The following is a 20,388-nucleotide window of genomic DNA, read 5'->3' on the forward strand; positions in this document are numbered from 1 at the left end:
AGCTAACATAAGAACGGCATTTAGACATTTGTGTAAGGAATCTTTCAGAACATTATATACCACATATGTCAGACCAATCCTGGAGTATGCGGCTCCAGCATGGAGTCCATATCTAGTCAAGGATAAGACTAAACTAGAAAAGGTTCAAAGGTTTGCCACCAGACTAGTACCCGAGCTGAGAGGAATGAGCTACGAGGAGAGACTACGGGAATTAAACCTCACGTCGCTGGAAGACAGAAGAGTTGGGGAGGGACATGATCACTACGTTCAATAATTTCAGAGGAATCGACAGGGTAGATAAAGACAGTCTATTTAACACAAGGGGCACACGCACTAGGGGACACAGGTGGAAACTGAGTGCCCAAATGAGCCAAAGAGATATTAAAAAGAATTTTGTTAGTGTCAGAGTGGTTGACAAATGTAATGCATTAGGAAGTGATGTGGTGAAGGCTTACTCCATACACAGTTTCAAGTGTAGATATGATAGAGCCCGATAGGCTCAGGAACCTGTACACCAGTTGATTGACGGTTGAGAGGCGGGACCAAAGACCCAGAGCTCAAGCCCCACAAGCACAAATAGGTGAGTACCAACACCACCACAAACACAGCACCACCACCACCAAGACAACACCACCACCACCACAAACACAGTACCACCACCACCACCACCACCAAGACAACACCACCACCAAGACAACAACACCACCACCAAGACAACACCACCACCACCAAGACAACAACACCACCACCAAGACAACACCACCACCACCAAGACAACACCACCACCACCAAGACAACACCACCAAGACAGCACCACCAAGACAACACCACCACCACCAAGACAACACCACCAAGACAACACCACCAAGACAACACCACCACCACCAAGACAGCATCATCAAGACAACAACACCACCACCAAGACAACACCACCACCACCAAGACAGCATCACCAAGACAACAACACCACCACCAAGACAACACCACCAAGACAACACCACCAAGACAACACCACCAAGACAACACCACCAAGACAACACCACCACCAAGACAACACCACCACCAAGATAACACCACCACCAAGACAACACCACCACCAAGACAACACCAACACCACCAATACAGCACCACCAAGACAACACCACCACCATCAAGACAACACCACCAAGACAACACCACCACCACCAAGACAGCATCACCAAGACAACAACACCACCACCAAGACAACACCACCACCACCAAGACAACAACACCACCACCAAGACAACACCACCACCAAGACAACACCACCACCAAGACAACACCACCATCAAGACAACACCACCTCCACCAAGACAACACCACCAAGACAACACCACCACCACTAAGACAGCATCACCAAGACAACACCACCACCACCAAGACAACACCACCAAGACAACAGCACCACCAAGACAACACCACCAAGACAACACCACCACCACCAAGACAACACCACCACCACCAAGACAACACCACCACCAAGACAACAGCACCACCAAGACAACACCACCAAGACAACACCACCACCACCAAGACAACACCACCACCACCAAGACAACACCACCACCAAGACAACAGCACCACCAAGACAACACCACCAAGACAACACCACCAAGACAACACCACCAAGACAACACCAACACCACCAAGACAACAGCACCACCAAGACAACACCACCAAGACAACAGCACCACCAAGACAACAGCACCACCAAGAAAACACCACCAAGACAACAGCACCACCAAGACAACACCACCAAGACAACACCACCAAGACAACAGCACCACCAAGACAACACCACCAAGACAACAGCACCACCAAGACAACACCACCAAGACAACACCACCAAGACAACAACACCACCAAGACAACACCACCAAGACAACACCACAGCACCCTCAAGCAGTAGAAGCGGTTTAGATCATCAGAAACATAAACATGACTTGTTAATAAAATAAAAATATCTAGGTATATATGTCAGTATAAAAAACTGAAGTAGTTGAGGAGAGTGAGGCGGGCCCAGGAGCTAACGGCCCCAGACGGCCGCCCTAACCACCCAACAAGACCTGGCCATCACTCTTTAACAGTTAACTACATTAGAGAGTGCTCCAGCCGGGCAAGACGGCTAACAAAGTCTTAACACAGGTCCATTAGCCACAGCCTTACAAGTCTGATGCATCACACTCTAATAATAATACAAATAGCTAGGTTAATTAATACCAATAATACATTTACAATTGTTTAATTGCAAATATACATTGCTATAAATGAATTTACCTCAATAATAACAATTGTACAATTTAATATTGTTAAAACTTGAACAATAGTCTGGCCTAAGAGAAAGTGCAACAGAGCATGTTGCATTGATGACCAGTGATGACCTGACCAGTGATGACCCGACCAGTGATGACCCGACCAGTGATAACCTGACCAGTGATGACCCGACCAGTGATGACCTGACCAGTGATGACCCGACCAGTGATGACCTGACCAGTGATGACCTGACCAATGATGACCCGACCAGTGATGACCCGACCAGTGATGACCCGACCAGTGATGACCTGACCAGTGATGACCCGACCAGTGATGACCCGACCAGTGATGACCCGACCAGTGATGACCTGACCAGTGATGACCCGACCAGTGATGACCCGACCAGTGATGACCCGACCAGTGATGACCTGACCAGTGATGACCTGACCAGTGATAACCTGATCAGTGATGACCTGACCAGTGATGACCTGACCAGTGATAACCTGACCAGTGATGACCTGACCAGTGATAACCTGACCAGTGATAACCTGACCAGTGATGACCTGACCAGTGATGACCCGACCAATGATGACCCGACCAGTGATGACCTGACCAATGATGACCCGACCAGGGATGACCCGACCAGTGATGACCAGGTCAGGTCATCCTCATAGTATTTCTCAAGGGTCACTCAAGGAGCAGAGAGCTACTCCAGAAACTTTGAGTTACTCTCCTCGACTAACTCCAGGAGAGACACAAAACATTTTCACTACCAGCTAAGTCTGTCTGTTTTTCACAGTAGACGAGTTTATCTTAATTTAATTCTATAACTTCTCCTCCTCCTCCTTGTAGCGATAATATGTGAGGGAGTCGAAGGGATAAAACTTCACAGGAGTGATCATACTGTGGAGTGATCTTACTGTGGAGTGATCTTGCTGTGGAATGATCTTACTGTGGAGTGATCTTACTGTGGAGTGATCTGACTGTGGAGTGATCTGACTGTGGAGTGATCTTGCTGTGGAGTGATCTTACTGCGGAGTGATCTTACTGTGGAGTGATCTTACTGTGGAGTGATCTTACTGTGGAGTGATCTTACTGCGGAGTGATCTTACTGTGGAGTGATCTTACTGCGGACTGATCTTACTGTGGAGTGATCTTACTGTGGAGTGATCTTACTGCGGAGTGATCTTACTGTGGAGTGATCTTACTGCGTAGTGATCTTACTGTGGAGTGATCTTACTGTGGAGTGATCTTACTGTGGAGAGATCTTACTGTGGAGTGATCTTACTGTGGAGTGATCTTACTGTGGAGTGATCTTGCTGTGGAGAGATCTTACTGTGGAGTGATCTTATTGTGGAGTGATCTTACTGTGGAGTGATCTTACTGTGGTGTGATCTGACTGTGGAGAGTGATCTTACTGTGGTGTGATCTTACTGTGGAGAGTGATCTGACTGTGGAGAGTGATCTGACTGTGCAGAGTGATCTGACTGTGCAGAGTGATCTGACTGTGGAGAGTGATCTGACTGTGGAGAGTGATCTTACTCTGCAGTGATCTGACTGTGGAGAGTGATCTTACTGTGGAGTGATCTTACTGTGGAGAGTGATCTTACTGGGGAGAGTGATCTTACTGGGGAGAGTGATCTTACTGTGGAGAGTGATCTTACTGTGGAGAGTGATCTTACTCTGGAGTGATCTGACTGTGGAGAGTGATCTGACTGTGGAGAGTGATCTGACTGTGGAGAGTGATCTGACTGTGGAGAGTGATCTGACTGTGGAGAGTGATCTGACTGTGGAGAGTGATCTTACTGTGGAGAGTGATCTGACTGTGGAGAGTGATCTGACTGTGGAGAGTGATCTTACTGTGGAGAGTGATCTTACTGTGGAGAGTGATCTTACTCTGGAGTGACCTGACTGTGGAGAGTGATCTGACTGTGGAGAGTGATCTTACTCTGGAGTGATCTGACTGTGGAGAGTGATCTGACTGTGGAGAGTGATCTTACTGTGGAGAGTGATCTTACTGTGGAGAGTGATCTTACTCTGGAGTGATCTGACTGTGGAGAGTGATCTGACTGTGGAGAGTGATCTTACTCTGGAGTGATCTGACTGTGGAGAGTGATCTTACTGTGGAGAGTGATCTTACTGTGGAGAGTGATCTTACTGTGGAGAGTGATCTTACTGTGGAGAGTGATCTTACTGTGGAGAGTGATCTTACTGTGGAGAGTGATCTGACTGTGGAGAGTGATCTGACTGTGGAGAGTGATCTGACTGTGGAGAGTGATCTTACTGGGGAGAGTGATCTGACTGTGGAGAGTGATCTGACTGTGGAGAGTGATCTGACTGTGGAGAGTGATCTTACTGGGGAGAGTGATCTGACTGTGGAGAGTGATCTGACTGTGGAGAGTGATCTGACTGTGGAGAGTGATCTTACTGGGGAGAGTGATCTGACTGTGGAGAGTGATCTGACTGTGGAGAGTGATCTTACTCTGGAGTGATCTGACTGTGGAGAGTGATCTTACTGTGGAGAGTGATCTTACTGGGGAGAGTGATCTGACTGTGGAGAGTGATCTGACTGTGGAGAGTGATCTGACTGTGGAGAGTGATCTGACTGTGGAGAGTGATCTTACTGTGGAGAGTGATCTTACTGGGGAGAGTGATCTGACTGTGGAGAGTGATCTGACTGTGGAGAGTGATCTGACTGTGGAAAGTGATCTTACTGTGGAGAGTGATCTGACTGTGGAGAGTGATCTGACTGTGGAGAGTGATCTGACTGTGGAGAGTGATCTGACTGTGGAAAGTGATCTTACTGTGGAGAGTGATCTGACTGTGGAGAGTGATCTGACTGTGGAGAGTGATCTGACTGTGGAGAGTGATCTGACTGTGGAGAGTGATCTGACTGTGGAGAGTGATCTTACTGTGGAGAGTGATCTTACTGTGGAGAGTGATCTTACTGTGGAGAGTGATCTTACTGTGGAGAGTGATCTTACTGGGGAGAGTGATATTACTGGGGAGAGTGATCTTACTGTGGAGAATGATCTTACTTTCAAAACATATCATAAAAATCTTTGAGAGAGTGCTAAGAAGTAAAATCACAATACACTTGGAATCACAGCATCTTCATAACCCCGGACAACATGGTTTCAGAACAAGGCGCTGTTGCCTGTCACAGTTGCTGGACCACTATGATATGGCATTAGATGCCATGGGAGACAAACAAAACACTGACGTAATTTACACAGATTTCACAAAAGCCTTTGACAAATATGACTATGGTGTTCTTGCACATAAAATGCGTTCAAACGGAATTACCGAAAAAATAGGCAGATGGATCTACAATTTCCTGACTAACAGAACCCAATGTGTAATAGTCATCAAACTCAAATCCGGTCTATTAACCGTGAAGAGCTCAGTCCCCCAGGGTACTGTGCTTGCTCCAGTACAGTCCCCCAGGGTACTGTGTTTGTTCCAGTACTTTTTCTCATCCTCATATCGGACATACACAAGGATACAATCAACAGTACTATATCATTAAATGCAGAAAACACTAGGATTTTTATAATAGACTCTATAGACAATATAGAGGACACGGCAAACCTCCAATCAGAACCTCCAATCTATGGGCAACAGAAAATAATATGGTGTTTAATGAAGATAAGTTGAAATGAAACTTATCTTCATTAAAAATAATGAAATTTTCATTCTCTTGCGCTACGGAAAAAATGAAAATATAAAAACGGAAACAACGCACAAAACGCAGTCAGATCATAACATAGAACGAAAGGGCAATGTAAAGGATCTGGGTGTACTCATGGCGGAAGACCTTACCGTTAAAGAACACAATAAAGTAGCCGTCACAACGGCAAGAAAAATGACAGGCTGGATAACAAGAACTTTTCACACTAGAGATGCTGTACTGATGATGATACTCTTCAAGACGCTTGTGCTCTCTAGAGTGGAGTACTGCTGCACAATGACAGTCCCTTTCAAAGCTGGAGAAATTGCTGACCTAGAGAGCGTGCAGAGATCCTTTACTGCTAGAATCCACTCAGTAAAACATCTAAATTATTGGGACCGACTAAAGAGCCTAAATCTGTGTTCTCTTGAGCGCAGGCGGGAGATATACATAATAATTTACATGTGGAAAATAGTAGAGGGGCTGGTCTCAAACCTGCACACAGAAATAACACCACATGAGACCAGAAGGCATGGCAGGATGTGCAGAATACCCCCGTTGAAGAGCAAAGGTGGAACAGGTACTCTGAGAGAGAACTCTATCAACATCAGAGGCCGGAAACTGTTCAACACGCTTCCACTACACATAAGGGACATAACTGGCCGACCCCTCACAGTGTTCAAGAGATAAATTGATAAGCACCTCCAAAGAATACCTGATCAACCAGGCTGTGACTCATACGTCAGGCTACGAGTAGCCGCGTACAACAGCCTGGTTGACCAATCCAGCAACCAGGAGGCCAGGTCGACAACCGGGCCGCGGGGTCGCTGAGCCCCGTAATCATCGCAAGGTTACCGCCAGTGTGGCTCCCAGGGGGTACCCACCCACAGTGTGACTCCAGGGGGTACCCACCCATAGTGTGGCTCCCAGGGGGTACCCACCCACAGTGTGGCTCCCAGGGGGGTACCACCCACAGTGTGGCTCCCAGGGGGATACCCACCCACAGTGTGGCTCCCAGGGGGGTACCCACCCACAGTGTGGCTCCCAGGGGGTACCCACCCACAGTGTGACTCCAGGGGGTACCCACCCACAGTGTGGCTCCCAGGGGGGTACCCACCCACAGTGTGGCTCCCAGGGGGATACCCACCCACAGTGTGGCCCCCAGGGGGGTACCACCCACAGTGTGGCTCCCAGGGGGGTACCCACCGACAGTGTGGCCCCCAGGGGGGTACCACCCACAGTGTGGCTCCCAGGGGGGTACCCACCGACAGTGTGGCCCCCAGGGGGATACCCACCCACAGTGTGGCCCCCAGGGGGGTACCACCCACAGTGTGGCTCCCAGGGGGGTACCCACCGACAGTGTGGCCCCCAGGGGGGTACCACCGACCGTGTGGCCCCCAGGGGGGTACCACCCACAGTGTGGCTCCCAGAGGGGTACCACCCACAGTGTGGCTCCCAGGGGGGTACCCACCCACAGTGTGGCCCCCAGGGGGGTACCACCCACAGTGTGGCTCCCAGGGGGGTACCCACCCACAGTGTGGCTCCCAGGGGGGTACCCACCCACAGTGTGGCTCCCAGGGGGGTACCACCCACAGTGTGGCTCCCAGGGGGGTACCCACCCACAGTGTGGCTCCCAGGGGGATACCCACCCACAGTGTGGCCCCCAGGGGGGTACCACCCACAGTGTGGCTCCCAGGGGGGTACCCACCGACAGTGTGGCCCCCAGGGGGGTACCACCGACAGTGTGGCCCCCAGGGGGGTACCACCCACAGTGTGGCCCCCAGGGGGGTACCACCCACAGTGTTGCCCCCAGGGGGGTACCCACCCACAGTGTGGCTCTAAGGGGGGTACCCACCCACAGTGTGGCCCCCAGGGGGGTACCACCCACAGTGTGGCCCCCAGGGGGGTACCACCCACAGTGTGGCCCCCAGGGGGGTACCACCCACAGAGTGGCTCCCAGGGGGGTACCACCCACAGTGTGGCCCCCATGGGGGTACCACCCACAGTGTGGCCCCCAGGGGGGTACCACCCACAGTGTGGCTCCCAGGGGGGTACCCACCCACAGTGTTGCCCCCAGGGGGGTACCCACCCACAGTGTGGCTCCCAGGGGGGTACCACCCACAGTGTTGCCCCCAGGGGGGTACCCACCCACAGTGTGGCTCCCAGGGGGGTACCCACCCACAGTGTGGCCCCCAGGGGGGTACCACCCACAGTGTGGCCCCCAGGGGGGTACCACCCACAGTGTGGCCCCCAGGGGGGTACCACCCACAGAGTGGCTCCCAGGGGGGTACCACCCACAGTGTGGCCCCCATGGGGGTACCACCCACAGTGTGGCCCCCAGGGGGGTACCACCCACAGTGTGGCTCCCAGGGGGGTACCCACCCACAGTGTGGCCCCCAGGGGGGTACCCACCCACAGTGTGGCTCCCAGGGGGGTACCCACCCACAGTGTGGCCCCCAGGGGGGTACCCACCCACAGTGTGGCTCCCAGGGGGTACCCACCCACAGTGTGGCCCCCAGGGGGGTACCCACCCACAGTGTGGCTCCCAGGGGGGTACCTACCCACAGTGTGGCCCCCATGGGGGTACCACCCACAGTGTGGCCCCCAGGGGGGTACCACCCACAGTGTGGCCCCCAGGGGGGTACCACCCACAGTGTGGCCCCCATGGGGGTACCACCCACAGTGTGGCCCCCAGGGGGGTACCACCCACAGTGTGGCCCCCAGGGGGGTACCACCCACAGTGTGGCCCCCAGGGGGGTACCACCCACAGTGTGGCCCCCATGGGGGTACCACCCACAGTGTGGCCACCATGGGGGTACCACCCACAGTGTGGCCCCCATGGGGGTACCACCCACAGTGTGGCCCCCATGGGGGTACCACCCACAGTGTGGCCCCCATGGGGGTACCACCCACAGTGTGGCCACCCAAGGCAGTAATTGAATTCATAAACAGCTTTGAAAAGAAATGGAAATAAGTAGAAACAAAAGTTCCAGATAATACACATTGGAAAAGAAACCCGGACCCCGTTATCCTTAACAACCGCCTGATCCAATATGCGGAGGTGGGCAGAATGCTGGGATTCAAGATCAATAGAAGAGGGATAAAAATTTCCGTCAAGGATTTAATAAACAAAGCCAAAGCAGCCTTAGGGAAAACTGTGATTCCGAAGCCTCAGAACATACAGATCCACCTATATAAAGCTCTAGTCCGGCCGCATCTAGAGTATCCCTCAGAACCACTACACACCTTAAAGAACACTAACATGCAGAAACTACAAGCAGTGCAAAATAAGGCACTAAGGAGAGCAGCAAAACACCGTCCACCATATGATCAGACAATCCAGGAGCTCCACGAATTCCTGAACATACAGCCACTAAACATCAGACTGTAGCACCAAGCCATCAGGGTGTGGAACACCATCGAAATGTTAGAGGACCCAATGTTAGAGGACCCAATGTTAGAGGACCCAATGTTAGAGGACCCAATGTTAGAGGACCCAATGTAAGAGGACCCAATGTTAGAGGACCCAATGTTAGAGGACCCAATGTTAGAGGACCCAATGTTAGAGGACCCAATGTTAGAGGACCCAATGTTAGAGGACCCAATGTTAGAGGACCCAATGTTAGAGGACCCAATGTTAGAGGACCCAATGTTAGAGGACCCAATGTTAGAAATATTGCTCCAAGATGAGACGCCCCGCTCCCACAGCTGGTGGCCCAAGATGAGACGCCCCGCTCCCACAGCTGGTGGCCCAAGATGAGACGCCCCGCTCCCACAGCTGGTGGCCCAAGATGAGACGCCCCGCTCCCACAGCTGGTGGCCCAAGATGAGACGCCCCGCTCCCACTGCTGGTGGCCCAAGATGAGACGCCCCGCTCCCACTGCTGGTGGCCCAAGATGAGACGCCCCGCTCCCACAGCTGGTGGCCCAAGATGAGACGCCCCGCTCCCACAGCTGGTGGCCCAAGATGAGACGCCCCGCTCCCACAGCTGGTGGCCCAAGAGCCTCGATTTACTAGATGAAAACCCCGCCCCACAGTACATAATTCCCAGATGAAATACTGACCAGAAATCCTTCCCCAATTAATGATTACATAATAAGCAAAAATATGTTTGTAAATAAATAATAATAAAACAGAGCTTTAAACAGAACATAAAAGCATGTGTGGAATCATCGGAGTGTGTATATATATGAATGCTACACAGTAATCATCTATAGATATCCACATATGCTGAAATACATATGAATAACCTCTCACACACTCACAGCTCCCTGACAAAGAGAGAGAGCAAGCCTAGCTTAGCTGCCAACACCTACACATCGTGTCAGCAAGGCGGACAGCCCGCCTGCTATCACAACTCACTGAATTTTCAATTAATAAAATTCCCTTCACCTGTGCCTCTGCATCCTCTTTACTCCCCCTCCCCCCCTCCTAAAAAAAGAGGCACTTTCCCCTCCCCAAGAGGCAGTAGGGAAGGAGAAGGGAATTATCAGGAGAAAACGCCAACCTATTACGACTATACAACACTGGGAAGGGGTCAGGATAAGAATTGGGTATGGGACGGGGGAAAGGAATGGTGCCCAACCACTTGGACGGTCGGGAATTGAACGCCGACCTGCATGAAGCGAGACCGTCGCTCTACTGTAAAGCCCAAGTGGGTGGCGAGAGAGGCAGTAGGAGAGAGGACCTTCCCTGGCGCCCGAGTCATTACCTAGAGGCTGTGCTCTCCAACAGTCTTTGATTAAGGCTCCAGTCAGACCAGCTTTATTGTACAAAAGCTCTAGCAGTTAATTTACTCTGCTGTTGCGTCAGCTCTCGGCTGATGCAACATTTCCCGAGCCTGTGGTTGTTCCAGCGATGGAGCTTTGTTCACGTGTTCCAGCGGTCCAGCTTCATTCAGTTGCAGTGGTACAGTTTTGTCAAGTTGTTCCAGTGGTACAGTTTTGTCCAGTTGTTCCAGTGGCACAGTTCTGTCCAGTTGTTCGTGGCACAGTTTTGTCCAGTTGTTCCAGTGGCACAGTTTTGTCCAGTTGTTCCAATGGCACAGTTTTGCCCAGTTCGTTGCACAGTTTTGTCCAGTTGTTCCAGTGGCACAGTTTTGTCCAGTTGTTCCAATGGCACAGTTTTGTCCAGTTCGTGGCACAGTTTTCTCCAGGTGTTCCAGTGATTCACTTTTGTCCAGTGGTGCAGATTTGACCGATGGTTGTTCCACTTTTAAAACTTTGTTCACCATTTCCGGTGACTCAGCTTTGTTCACTTTTATATTTAGTGGAGAAGTTTTGTCCAGTTCTTAATCCAGTGGTCCGGACTGACCCACTTGCCCCAGGTATATTTGTTGTCCAGATGAGGCAGATCTGTCCAATGTTGTTAGTTGTTGTCCAGTGGTGGTGGTGTTGATAGTTGTTGTCCAGTGGTGGTGCTGTTGATACTTGTTGTCCAGTGGTGGTGGTGTTGATAGTTGTTGTCCAGTGGTGGTGGTGGTGTTGATAGTTGTTGTCCAGTGGTGGTGGTGTTGATAGTTGTTGTCCAGTGGTGGTGGTGTTGTTAGTTGCTGTCCAGTGGTGGTGGTGTTGTTAGTTGTTGTCCAGTGGTGGTGGTGTTGTTAGTTGTTGTCCAGTGGTGGTGGTGTTGATAGTTGTTGTCCAGTGGTGATGTTGTTAGTTGTCCAGTGGTGGTGGTGTTGTTAGTTGTTGTCCAGTGGTGGTGGTGTTGATAGTTGTTGTCCAGTGGTGGTGGTGTTGTTAGTTGTTGTACAGTGGTGGTGGTGTTGTTAGTTGTTGTCCAGTGGTGGTGGTGTTGATAGTTGTTGTCCAGTGGTGGTGGTGTTGTTAGTTGTTGTCCAGTGGTGGTGGTGTTGTTAGTTGTTGGCCAGTGGTGGTGATGTTGTTAGTTGTTGGCCAGTGGTGACGTTGTTAGTTGTTGTCCAGTGGTGGTGGTGTTGTTAGTTGTTGTCCAGTGGTGGTGGTGTTGTTAGTTGTTGGCCAGTGGTGACGTTGTTAGTTGTTGGCCAGTGGTGGTGGTGTTGTTAGTTGTTGTCCAGTGGTGGTGGTGTTTTTAGTTGTTGGCCAGTGGTGGTGGTGTTGTTAGTTGTCCAGTGGTGGTGCTGTTGATAGTTGTTGTCCAGTGGTGGTGGTGTTGTTAGTTGTCCAGTGGTGGTGCTGTTGATAGTTGTTGTCCAGTGGTGGTGGTGTTGTTAGTTGTCTAGTGGTGGTGGTGTTGATAGTTGTTGTCCAATGGTGGTGGTGTTGTTAGTTGTTGGCCAGTGGTGGTGGTGTTGTTAGTTGTTGGCCAGTGGTGGTGGTGTTGTTAGTTGTTGGCCAGTGGTGGTGGTGTTGTTAGTTGTTGTCCAGTGGTGGTGATGTTGATAGTTGTTGTCCAGTGGTGGTGGTGTTGATAGTTGTTGTCCAGTGGTGGTGGTGTTGTTAGTTGTTGTCCAGTGGTGGTGGTGTTGCTAGTTGTTGTCCAGTGGTGGTGGTGTTGTTAGTTGTCCAGTGGTGGTGCTGTTGATAGTTGTTGTCCAGTGGTGGTGGTGTTGTTAGTTGTCCAGTGGTGGTGATGTTGTTAGTTGTCCAGTGGTGGTGCTGTTGATAGTTGTTGTCCAGTGGTGGTGGTGTTGATAGTTGTTGGCCAGTGGTGGTGGTGTTGATAGCTGTTGGCCAGTGGTGGTGGTGTTGTTAGTTGTTGGCCAGTGGTGGTGGTGTTGTTAGTTGTCCAGTGGTGGTGCTGTTGATAGTTGTTGTCCAGTGGTGGTGGTGTTGTTAGTTGTCCAGTGGTGGTGGTGTTGATAGTTGTTGTCCAGTGGTGGTGGTGTTGTTAGTTGTTGGCCAGTGGTGGTGGTGTTGTTAGATGTTGTCCAGTGGTGGTGGTGTTGTTAGTTGTTGGCCAGTGGTGGTGGTGTTGTTAGTTGTTGTCCAGTGGTGGTGATGTTGATAGTTGTTGTCCAGTGGTGGTGGTGTTGATAGTTGTTGTCCAGTGGTGGTGGTGTTGTTAGTTGTTGTCCAGTGGTGGTGGTGTTAATAGTTGTTGTCCAGTGGTGGTAGTGTTGTTAGTTGTTGTCCAGTGGTGGTGATGTTGTTAGTTGTTGTCCAGTGGTGGTGGTGTTGTTAGTTGTTGTCCAGTGGTGGTGGTGTTGTTAGTTGTTGGCCAGTGGTGGTGGTGTTGTTAGATGTTGGCCAGTGGTGGTGGTGTTGTTAGTTGTTGGCCAGTGGTGGTGGTGCTGTTAGTTGTTGTCCAGTGGTGGTGGTGTTGTTAGTTGTTGTCCAGTGGTGGTGGTGTTGTTAGTTGTTGGCCAGTGGTGGTGATGTTGTTAGTTGTTGTCCAGTGGTGGTGGTGTTGTTAGATGTTGGCCAGTGGTGGTGGTGTTGTTAGTTGTTGGCCAGTGGTGGTGATGTTAGTTGTTGGCCAGTGGTGGTGGTGTTGTTAGTTGTTGTCCAGTGGTGGTGGTGTTGTTAGTTGTTGGCCAGTGGTGGTGATGTTAGTTGTTGGCCAGTGGTGGTGGTGTTGTTAGTTGTTGTCCAGTGGTGGTGGTGTTGTTAGTTGTTGTCCAGTGGTGGTGGTGTTGTTAGTTGTTGGCCAGTGGTTGTGGTGTTGTTAGTTGTTGGCCAGTGGTGGTGGTGTTGTTAGTTGTTGGCCAGTGGTGGTGGTGTTGTTAGTTGTTGTCCAGTGGTGGTGGTGTTGTTAGTTGTTGGCCAGTGGTGGTGATGTTAGTTGTTGGCCAGTGGTGGTGGTGATGTTAGTTGTTGGCCAGTGGTGGTGGTGTTGTTAGTTGTTGGCCAGTGGTGGTGGTGGTGTTGTTAGATGTTGTCCAGTGGTGGTGTTGTTAGTTGTTGGCCAGTGGTGGTGTTGTTAGTTGTTGGCCAGTGGTTGTGGTGTTGTTAGTTGTTGTCCAGTGGTGGTGATGTTGATAGTTGTTGTCCAGTGGTGGTGGTATTGATAGTTGTTGTCCAGTGGTGGTGGTGTTGTTAGTTGTTGTCCAGTGGTGGTGGTGTTGATAGTTGTTGTCCAGAGGTGGTGGTGCTGTTAGTTGTTGGCCAGTGGTGGTGGTGTTGATAGTTGTTGTCCAGAGGTGGTGGTGCTGTTAGTTGTTGGCCAGTGGTGGTGATGTTGTTAGTTGTTGTCCAGTGGTGGTGGTGTTGTCCAGTGGTGGTGGTGTTGATAGTTGTTGTCCAGTGGTGGTGGTGTTGTTAGTTGTTGTCCAGTGGTGGTGATGTTGATAGTTGTTGTCCAGTGGTGGTGGTGTTGTCCAGTGGTGGTGGTGTTGATAGTTGTTGTCCAGTGGTGGTGGTGTTGTTAGTTGTTGTCCAGTGGTGGTGGTGTTGTTAGTTGTTGGCCAGTGGTGGTGGTGCTGTTAGTTGTTGTCCAGTGGTGGTGGTGTTGTTAGTTGTTGTCCAGTGGTGGTGGTGTTGTTAGTTGTTGTCCAGTGGTGGTGGTGTTGTCCAGTGGTGGTGGTGTTGTTAGTTGTTGTCTAGTGGTGGTGGTGTTGATAGTTGTTGTCCAGTGGTGGTGGTGATGTTGATAGCTGTTGTCCAGTGGTGGTGGTGTTGTTAGTAGTTAACCAGTGGTGTTGGTGAGCAAGTGTGACCTCAGTGTAGCGTACTCACCACTGGAATCTTGTGTTATGTAGTAAACTGTACCTTTGGTGACGATGGTCAAGATCTCAGAGCCTTCTTCAGTCTCCCCTCGGCACTCTTGTTGCTCTCTCCGTGATCAATTAGACTGTGTCTTGTGCTCTTTCTGAACTACGATCATCTAATGTGAACATTGATGTGAGCTGATGTGAACATTGTGTAGTTAGTTGTATGAAGATCTTCACTAACAATGAATAGCTTCTTTAAGCGTACAAGTTCACTACACATCGATCCAAAACTATTATTGACAAATTCAGGACACAGGGGCTGGAACCCACATTAATTTTATAACTTTTTCGAGTAAAATTTGACCCGAAATTCTGTTCAAATTCTGTTCAACAGCATCCTAATACACTGCAGATACACAACTATGCATATTATTTAAATTCTTATAGATATAGGTGATAGTTGTACCCGTGTGGCCTTCAACACCAGCTTGCAACACCACTGCACACGGGGCACACGCCGCAAATTAGGTTGTTGCATTGATTAGTGAAGTACCATTACATCTTCAGCTCCATTACCTAAATTAATGGCTCAAACGATAAAGTAATTAGGAGGAATTGTGGATTGTTCAGACTTTTTAGTGTGTGAGTGCTCAGCATACTACCTCACTAGTATACTACCACACTAGTATACTACCTCACTAGTATACTACCTCACTAGTATACTACCTCACTAGTATACTACCACACTAGTATACTACCTCACTAGTATACTACCACACTAGTATACTACCTCACTAGTATACTACCACACTAGTGTTCAGTACAATTGCTGAGAAATCCACCACACTACTGGTCAACACCCCACCACACTACAAGTCAACACCCACCACACTACTGGTCAACACCCACCACACTACAGGTCAACACCCACCACACTACTGGTCAACACCCACCACACTACAAGTCAACACCCACCACACTACTGGTCAACACCCACCACACTACAGGTCAACACCCACCACACTACAGGTCAACACCCACCACACTACTGGTCAACACCCACCACACTACAGGTCAACACCCACCACACTACAAGTCAACACCCACCACACTACAAGTCAACACCCACCACACTACTGGTCAACACCCACCACACTACAGGTCAACAACCACCACACTACAGGTCAACACCCACCACACTACAGGTCAACACCCACCACACTACTGGTCAACACCCACCACACTACTGGTCAACACCCACCACACTACAGGTCAACACCCACCACACTACTGGTCAACACCCACCACACTACAGGTCAACACCCACCACACTACAGGTCAACACCCACCACACTACTGGTCAACACCCACCACACTACTGGTCAACACCCACCACACTACAGGTCAACACCCACCACACTACTGGTCAACACCCACCACACTACTGGTCAACACCCACCACACTACAGGTCAACACCCACCACACTACTGGTCAACACCCACCACACTACTGGTCAACACCCACCACACTACAGGTCAACACCCACCACACTACTGGTCAACACCCACCACACTACAGGTCAACACCCACCACACTACAGGTCAACACCCACCACACTACTGGTCAACACCCACCACACTACTGGTCAACACCCACCACACTACTGGTCAACACCTACCACACTACTGGTCAACACCCACCACACTACTGGTCAACACCCACCACACTACAGGTCAACACCCACCACACTACTGGTCAACACCCACCACACTACAGGTCAACACCCACCACACTACTGGTCAACACCCACCACACTACAGGTCAACACCCACCACACTACAGGTCAACACCCACCACACTACAGGTCAACACCCACCACACTACAGGTCAACACCCACCACACTACAGGTCAACACCCACCACACTACAGGTCAACACCCACCACACTACTGGTCAACACCCACCACACTACAGGTCAACACCCACCACACTACAGGTCAACACCCACCACACTACTGGTCAACACCCACCACACTACAGGTCAACACCCACCACACTACAGGTCAACACCCACCACACTACTGGTCAACACCCACCACACTACTGGTCAACACCCACCACACTACAGGTCAACACCCACCACACTACTGGTCAACACCCACCACACTACAGGTCAACACCCACCACACTACAGGTCAACACCCACCACACTACTGGTCAACACCCACCACACTACTGGTCAACACCCACCACACTACAGGTCAACACCCACCACACTACTGGTGAACACCCACCACACTACAGGTCAACACCCACCACACTACAGGTCAACACCCACCACACTACTGGTCAACACCCACCACACTACTGGTCAACACCCACCACACTACTGGTCAACACCCACCACACTACAGGTCAACACCCACCACACTACTGGTCAACACCCACCACACTACTGGTCAACACCCACCACACTACTGGTCAACACCCACCACACTACAGGTCAACACCCACCACACTACTGGTCAACACCCACCACACTACAGGTCAACACCCACCACACTACAGGTCAACACCCACCACACTACTGGTCAACACCCACCACACTACTGGTCAACACCCACCACACTACTGGTCAACACCCACCACACTACTGGTCAACACCCACCACACTACTGGTCAACACCCACCACACTACAGGTCAACACCCACCACACTACAGGTCAACAACCACCACACTACTGGTCAACACCCACCACACTACTGGTCAACACCCACCACACTACTGGTCAACACCCACCACACTACAGGTCAACACCCACCACACTACAGGTCAACACCCACCACACTACTGGTCAACACCCACCACACTACAGGTCAACACCCACCACACTACAGGTCAACACCCACCACACTACTGGTCAACACCCACCACACTACTGGTCAACACCCACCACACTACAGGTCAACACCCACCACACTACAGGTCAACACCCACCACACTACTGGTCAACACCCACCACACTACAGGTCAACACCCACCACACTACAGGTCAACACCCACCACACTACAGGTCAACACCCACCACACTACTGGTCAACACCCACCACACTACAGGTCAACACCCACCACACTACTCGTCAACACCCACCACACTACAGGTCAGCACCACACAGGTGCTGGCCAATCTAATGTTGAGTAGATTGAAGTCTCCAATGATGATAAACAAAAATTGTTTGTCTTAAAATAAATATTAAATTTCTATGTATAGTTAGCCGCAGGTTAGCAAATGTGTTACGGCTCTCGTGGTGATAATTTGTATTTGGAGTACGTGGTGGGATATTCGGCGGCTGATATCTATTTGGGATAGCTGTCAGCGTCCCCTCACTGTAATGGAGGTGGGAGACGTGTCAGCCTCCCCTCACTCTGTTCAAGCTGATGCTGGGATGGCTGACAGCCTCCCCTCACTCTGCTCACGGGGGGATGCTGAAGAAGGGAGGGGAGAGAGGGAAGGATTGTGACCGGAAGAATGGAAGGGAGTGCGGGAGGGTAACGGCGGGAGGGAGGGAATAGTGAGGGATAGGGGAGGGAGGGGTAGGAGGTAGTGAGAGAGATAGGGAGGGAGGGGGAGAGGGAGGGAGAGAGGGAGAGAGGGAAGGTGTTGGGGCACGGCTCGCTGCCCAGGTGAGGGACAGCTGTTTGTTGATCCAATCTTGGTAAAATCTTTTGGTGAGCGGTGAAGTGGTGCGAGGCTGTGGTGGAGGGTGGTGGTGGTGGTGGTAGTGGTGGTGGTGGTGGTGGTGGAGGGTGATGGTGGTGGTGGTGGTGGTGGAGGGTGATGGTGGTGGTGGTAGTGGTGGTGGTGGTGGTGGTGGAGGGTGATGGTGGTGGTAGTGGTGGTGGAGGGTGATGGTGGTGGTGGTAGTGGGAAATTTTACACACTGGTGGTATATCAATATTATTATCTAAGAAATGTATTATTTCTATATCATATCAGATTCATTATATCCAACATGTGGATCCCACATGACAATGGCACCATGATCACGTACGCCATTGGGCACCAAAGGCGCCGACGTGACTTTGTGCATGATTTCTCAAGGATCTAAAAGGTTCGAGAAGAACTGAATTAATTACAAGAAATTGGAACACCAATCGATTTCCGGTGAGGATTTAATCAAATCCTTAATAAGAATCTACTTATAATCTTTAAATCCTATATCTAATTATATTATAATCACATTTTATCTCAATAATCTGTCTAGACAATAACAAATCAATAAATATTCACTGAAGGCTACCTTCCCAATGGATGGGAGGAGCCTGCTCGGAGATCAAGCGCCCAGAACACCTCTGGGGGGACACTCCCCAATGTTTACATAAACAGTGAACACATGACGGTGCCTTGGGAACATTTTCAGTAAAGGACACCAAACTAACTTTTCATTGTCACCAGTGATTACTCTCTAAGATACTCAGAGAGTTTCCTGGACTATATCTACAAGGAAAATTTCCTAATACTTTTATCTAAATATGAGTGTAAAGTGGCTCGACGTGAAGCCGCCTCCACCACCACATCCTCATAATCTTATCCTAAAGCAAAGCTACTAATGACATAGTCAACGGCAAAGTTGTGACATTAAAAATAAAGTGTCCAGCTCTTCAGGAGAGATCATACACTCTGGCAACACAGACAGGCACCGGCTCTCAGTTTAGGGATGAGTATTGAGTGGTATTTGAAGTGTATTGATTGGTCAGTTGCATGCATCATAACATAACCTTAATATGTCCATATAAACTGTTAATTGTTATACTGTGGGACAAAGCCCTACTTTTCAGTAAGTTTTGATTTAATTTTTACTTGAATCTTGTACCTCCTGCTTGAATTTACTCAGTGCCTGAATCTTTCATATAAATATGAATATATCTGTATATATATATATAATTGATCTTATACATCAAGTTAACAATTGCTAAGTTATCATTAATTTATCATATTACTTTATCATATTGAATATAATTTCTTGTTTGCATATAAATCATACGTGTATAATACAAATTGTTCTTTTTATTAGTGTGTAATTATTGGCTGTTGTAATAATAATAGAGCCAGACTAGACTGTGTATATTGTTCATCTGAATGAACATATTGTTCATCTGAATGAACATATTGTTCATCAAGGAGATCTGATTGTGTTCAGATCTCCTTGATCTGAACACAATCAGTCACAGAACTGAGTTAGTTAGTCTTATCCTTGTATAAAAATACAAGTTGATGCGTTGAAATGTCTGCAGGTGGATGTAGATCTCCAATCAACAATCAACAAGAACTACGGGCTCACCATAGCCCGTGCTACCAGGAGCTTTTTGCTCCGGGTAGCGAATCTTAAACAACAATCCAATCAACAACTCCATTCACCCTTAGGGTCCCACCTGATCCCTGACAACCCATTGTCATTAGGAACAGAGCAGTAGGAGTTACAACCCTAGCTAAGGTCTTTTACTTGTATTAGTTTTACATACAGTAATTTAGTACAGTACAAGTGCTAAGTTGTTCTCATCAATTAATCCTGGAAGGTTTTCCACAGTGGTGGTGGAGAGTGTGTTTGGTGGTGGTGGTGTTGGTGTAAAGGGTGTTTGGTGGTGGTGATGTTGGTGTAGGGGGTGTTGGTGTAGGGGGGTGTTGGTGTAGGGGGGTGTTGGTGTAGGGGGGTGTTGGTGTAGGGGTGTTGGTGTAGGGGGTGTTTGGTGGTGGTGGTGTTAGTGGTGGTGGTGTTGGTGTAGAGGGTGTTGGTGTAGGGGGTGTTTGGTGTAGGGGGTGTTGGTGGTGGTGGTATTGGCGTAGGGGGTGTTTGGTGTAGGGGGTG

At 49.7% G+C, this 20,388-nt stretch overlaps 1 protein-coding gene across 1 annotated transcript; it reads left to right on the forward strand.

Moving 5' to 3' along the window:
• Positions 1 to 2,387: 2,387 nt before the first annotated feature.
• LOC123749732 (clumping factor A-like) lies at positions 2,388 to 5,340 on the forward strand. The gene is made up of 3 exons (XM_069322185.1): positions 2,388 to 2,930; positions 4,386 to 4,685; positions 4,780 to 5,340. The coding sequence occupies exons 1-3, from the start codon at positions 2,388 to 2,390 to the stop codon at positions 5,338 to 5,340; spliced, it is 1,404 nt and encodes a 467-aa protein (XP_069178286.1).
• The last annotated feature ends 15,048 nt before the right edge of the window (positions 5,341 to 20,388 follow it).

The sequence above is a fragment of the Procambarus clarkii genome, chromosome 10 (assembly GCF_040958095.1).
Source record: "Procambarus clarkii isolate CNS0578487 chromosome 10, FALCON_Pclarkii_2.0, whole genome shotgun sequence".
Taxonomy (NCBI): domain Eukaryota; kingdom Metazoa; phylum Arthropoda; class Malacostraca; order Decapoda; family Cambaridae; genus Procambarus; species Procambarus clarkii.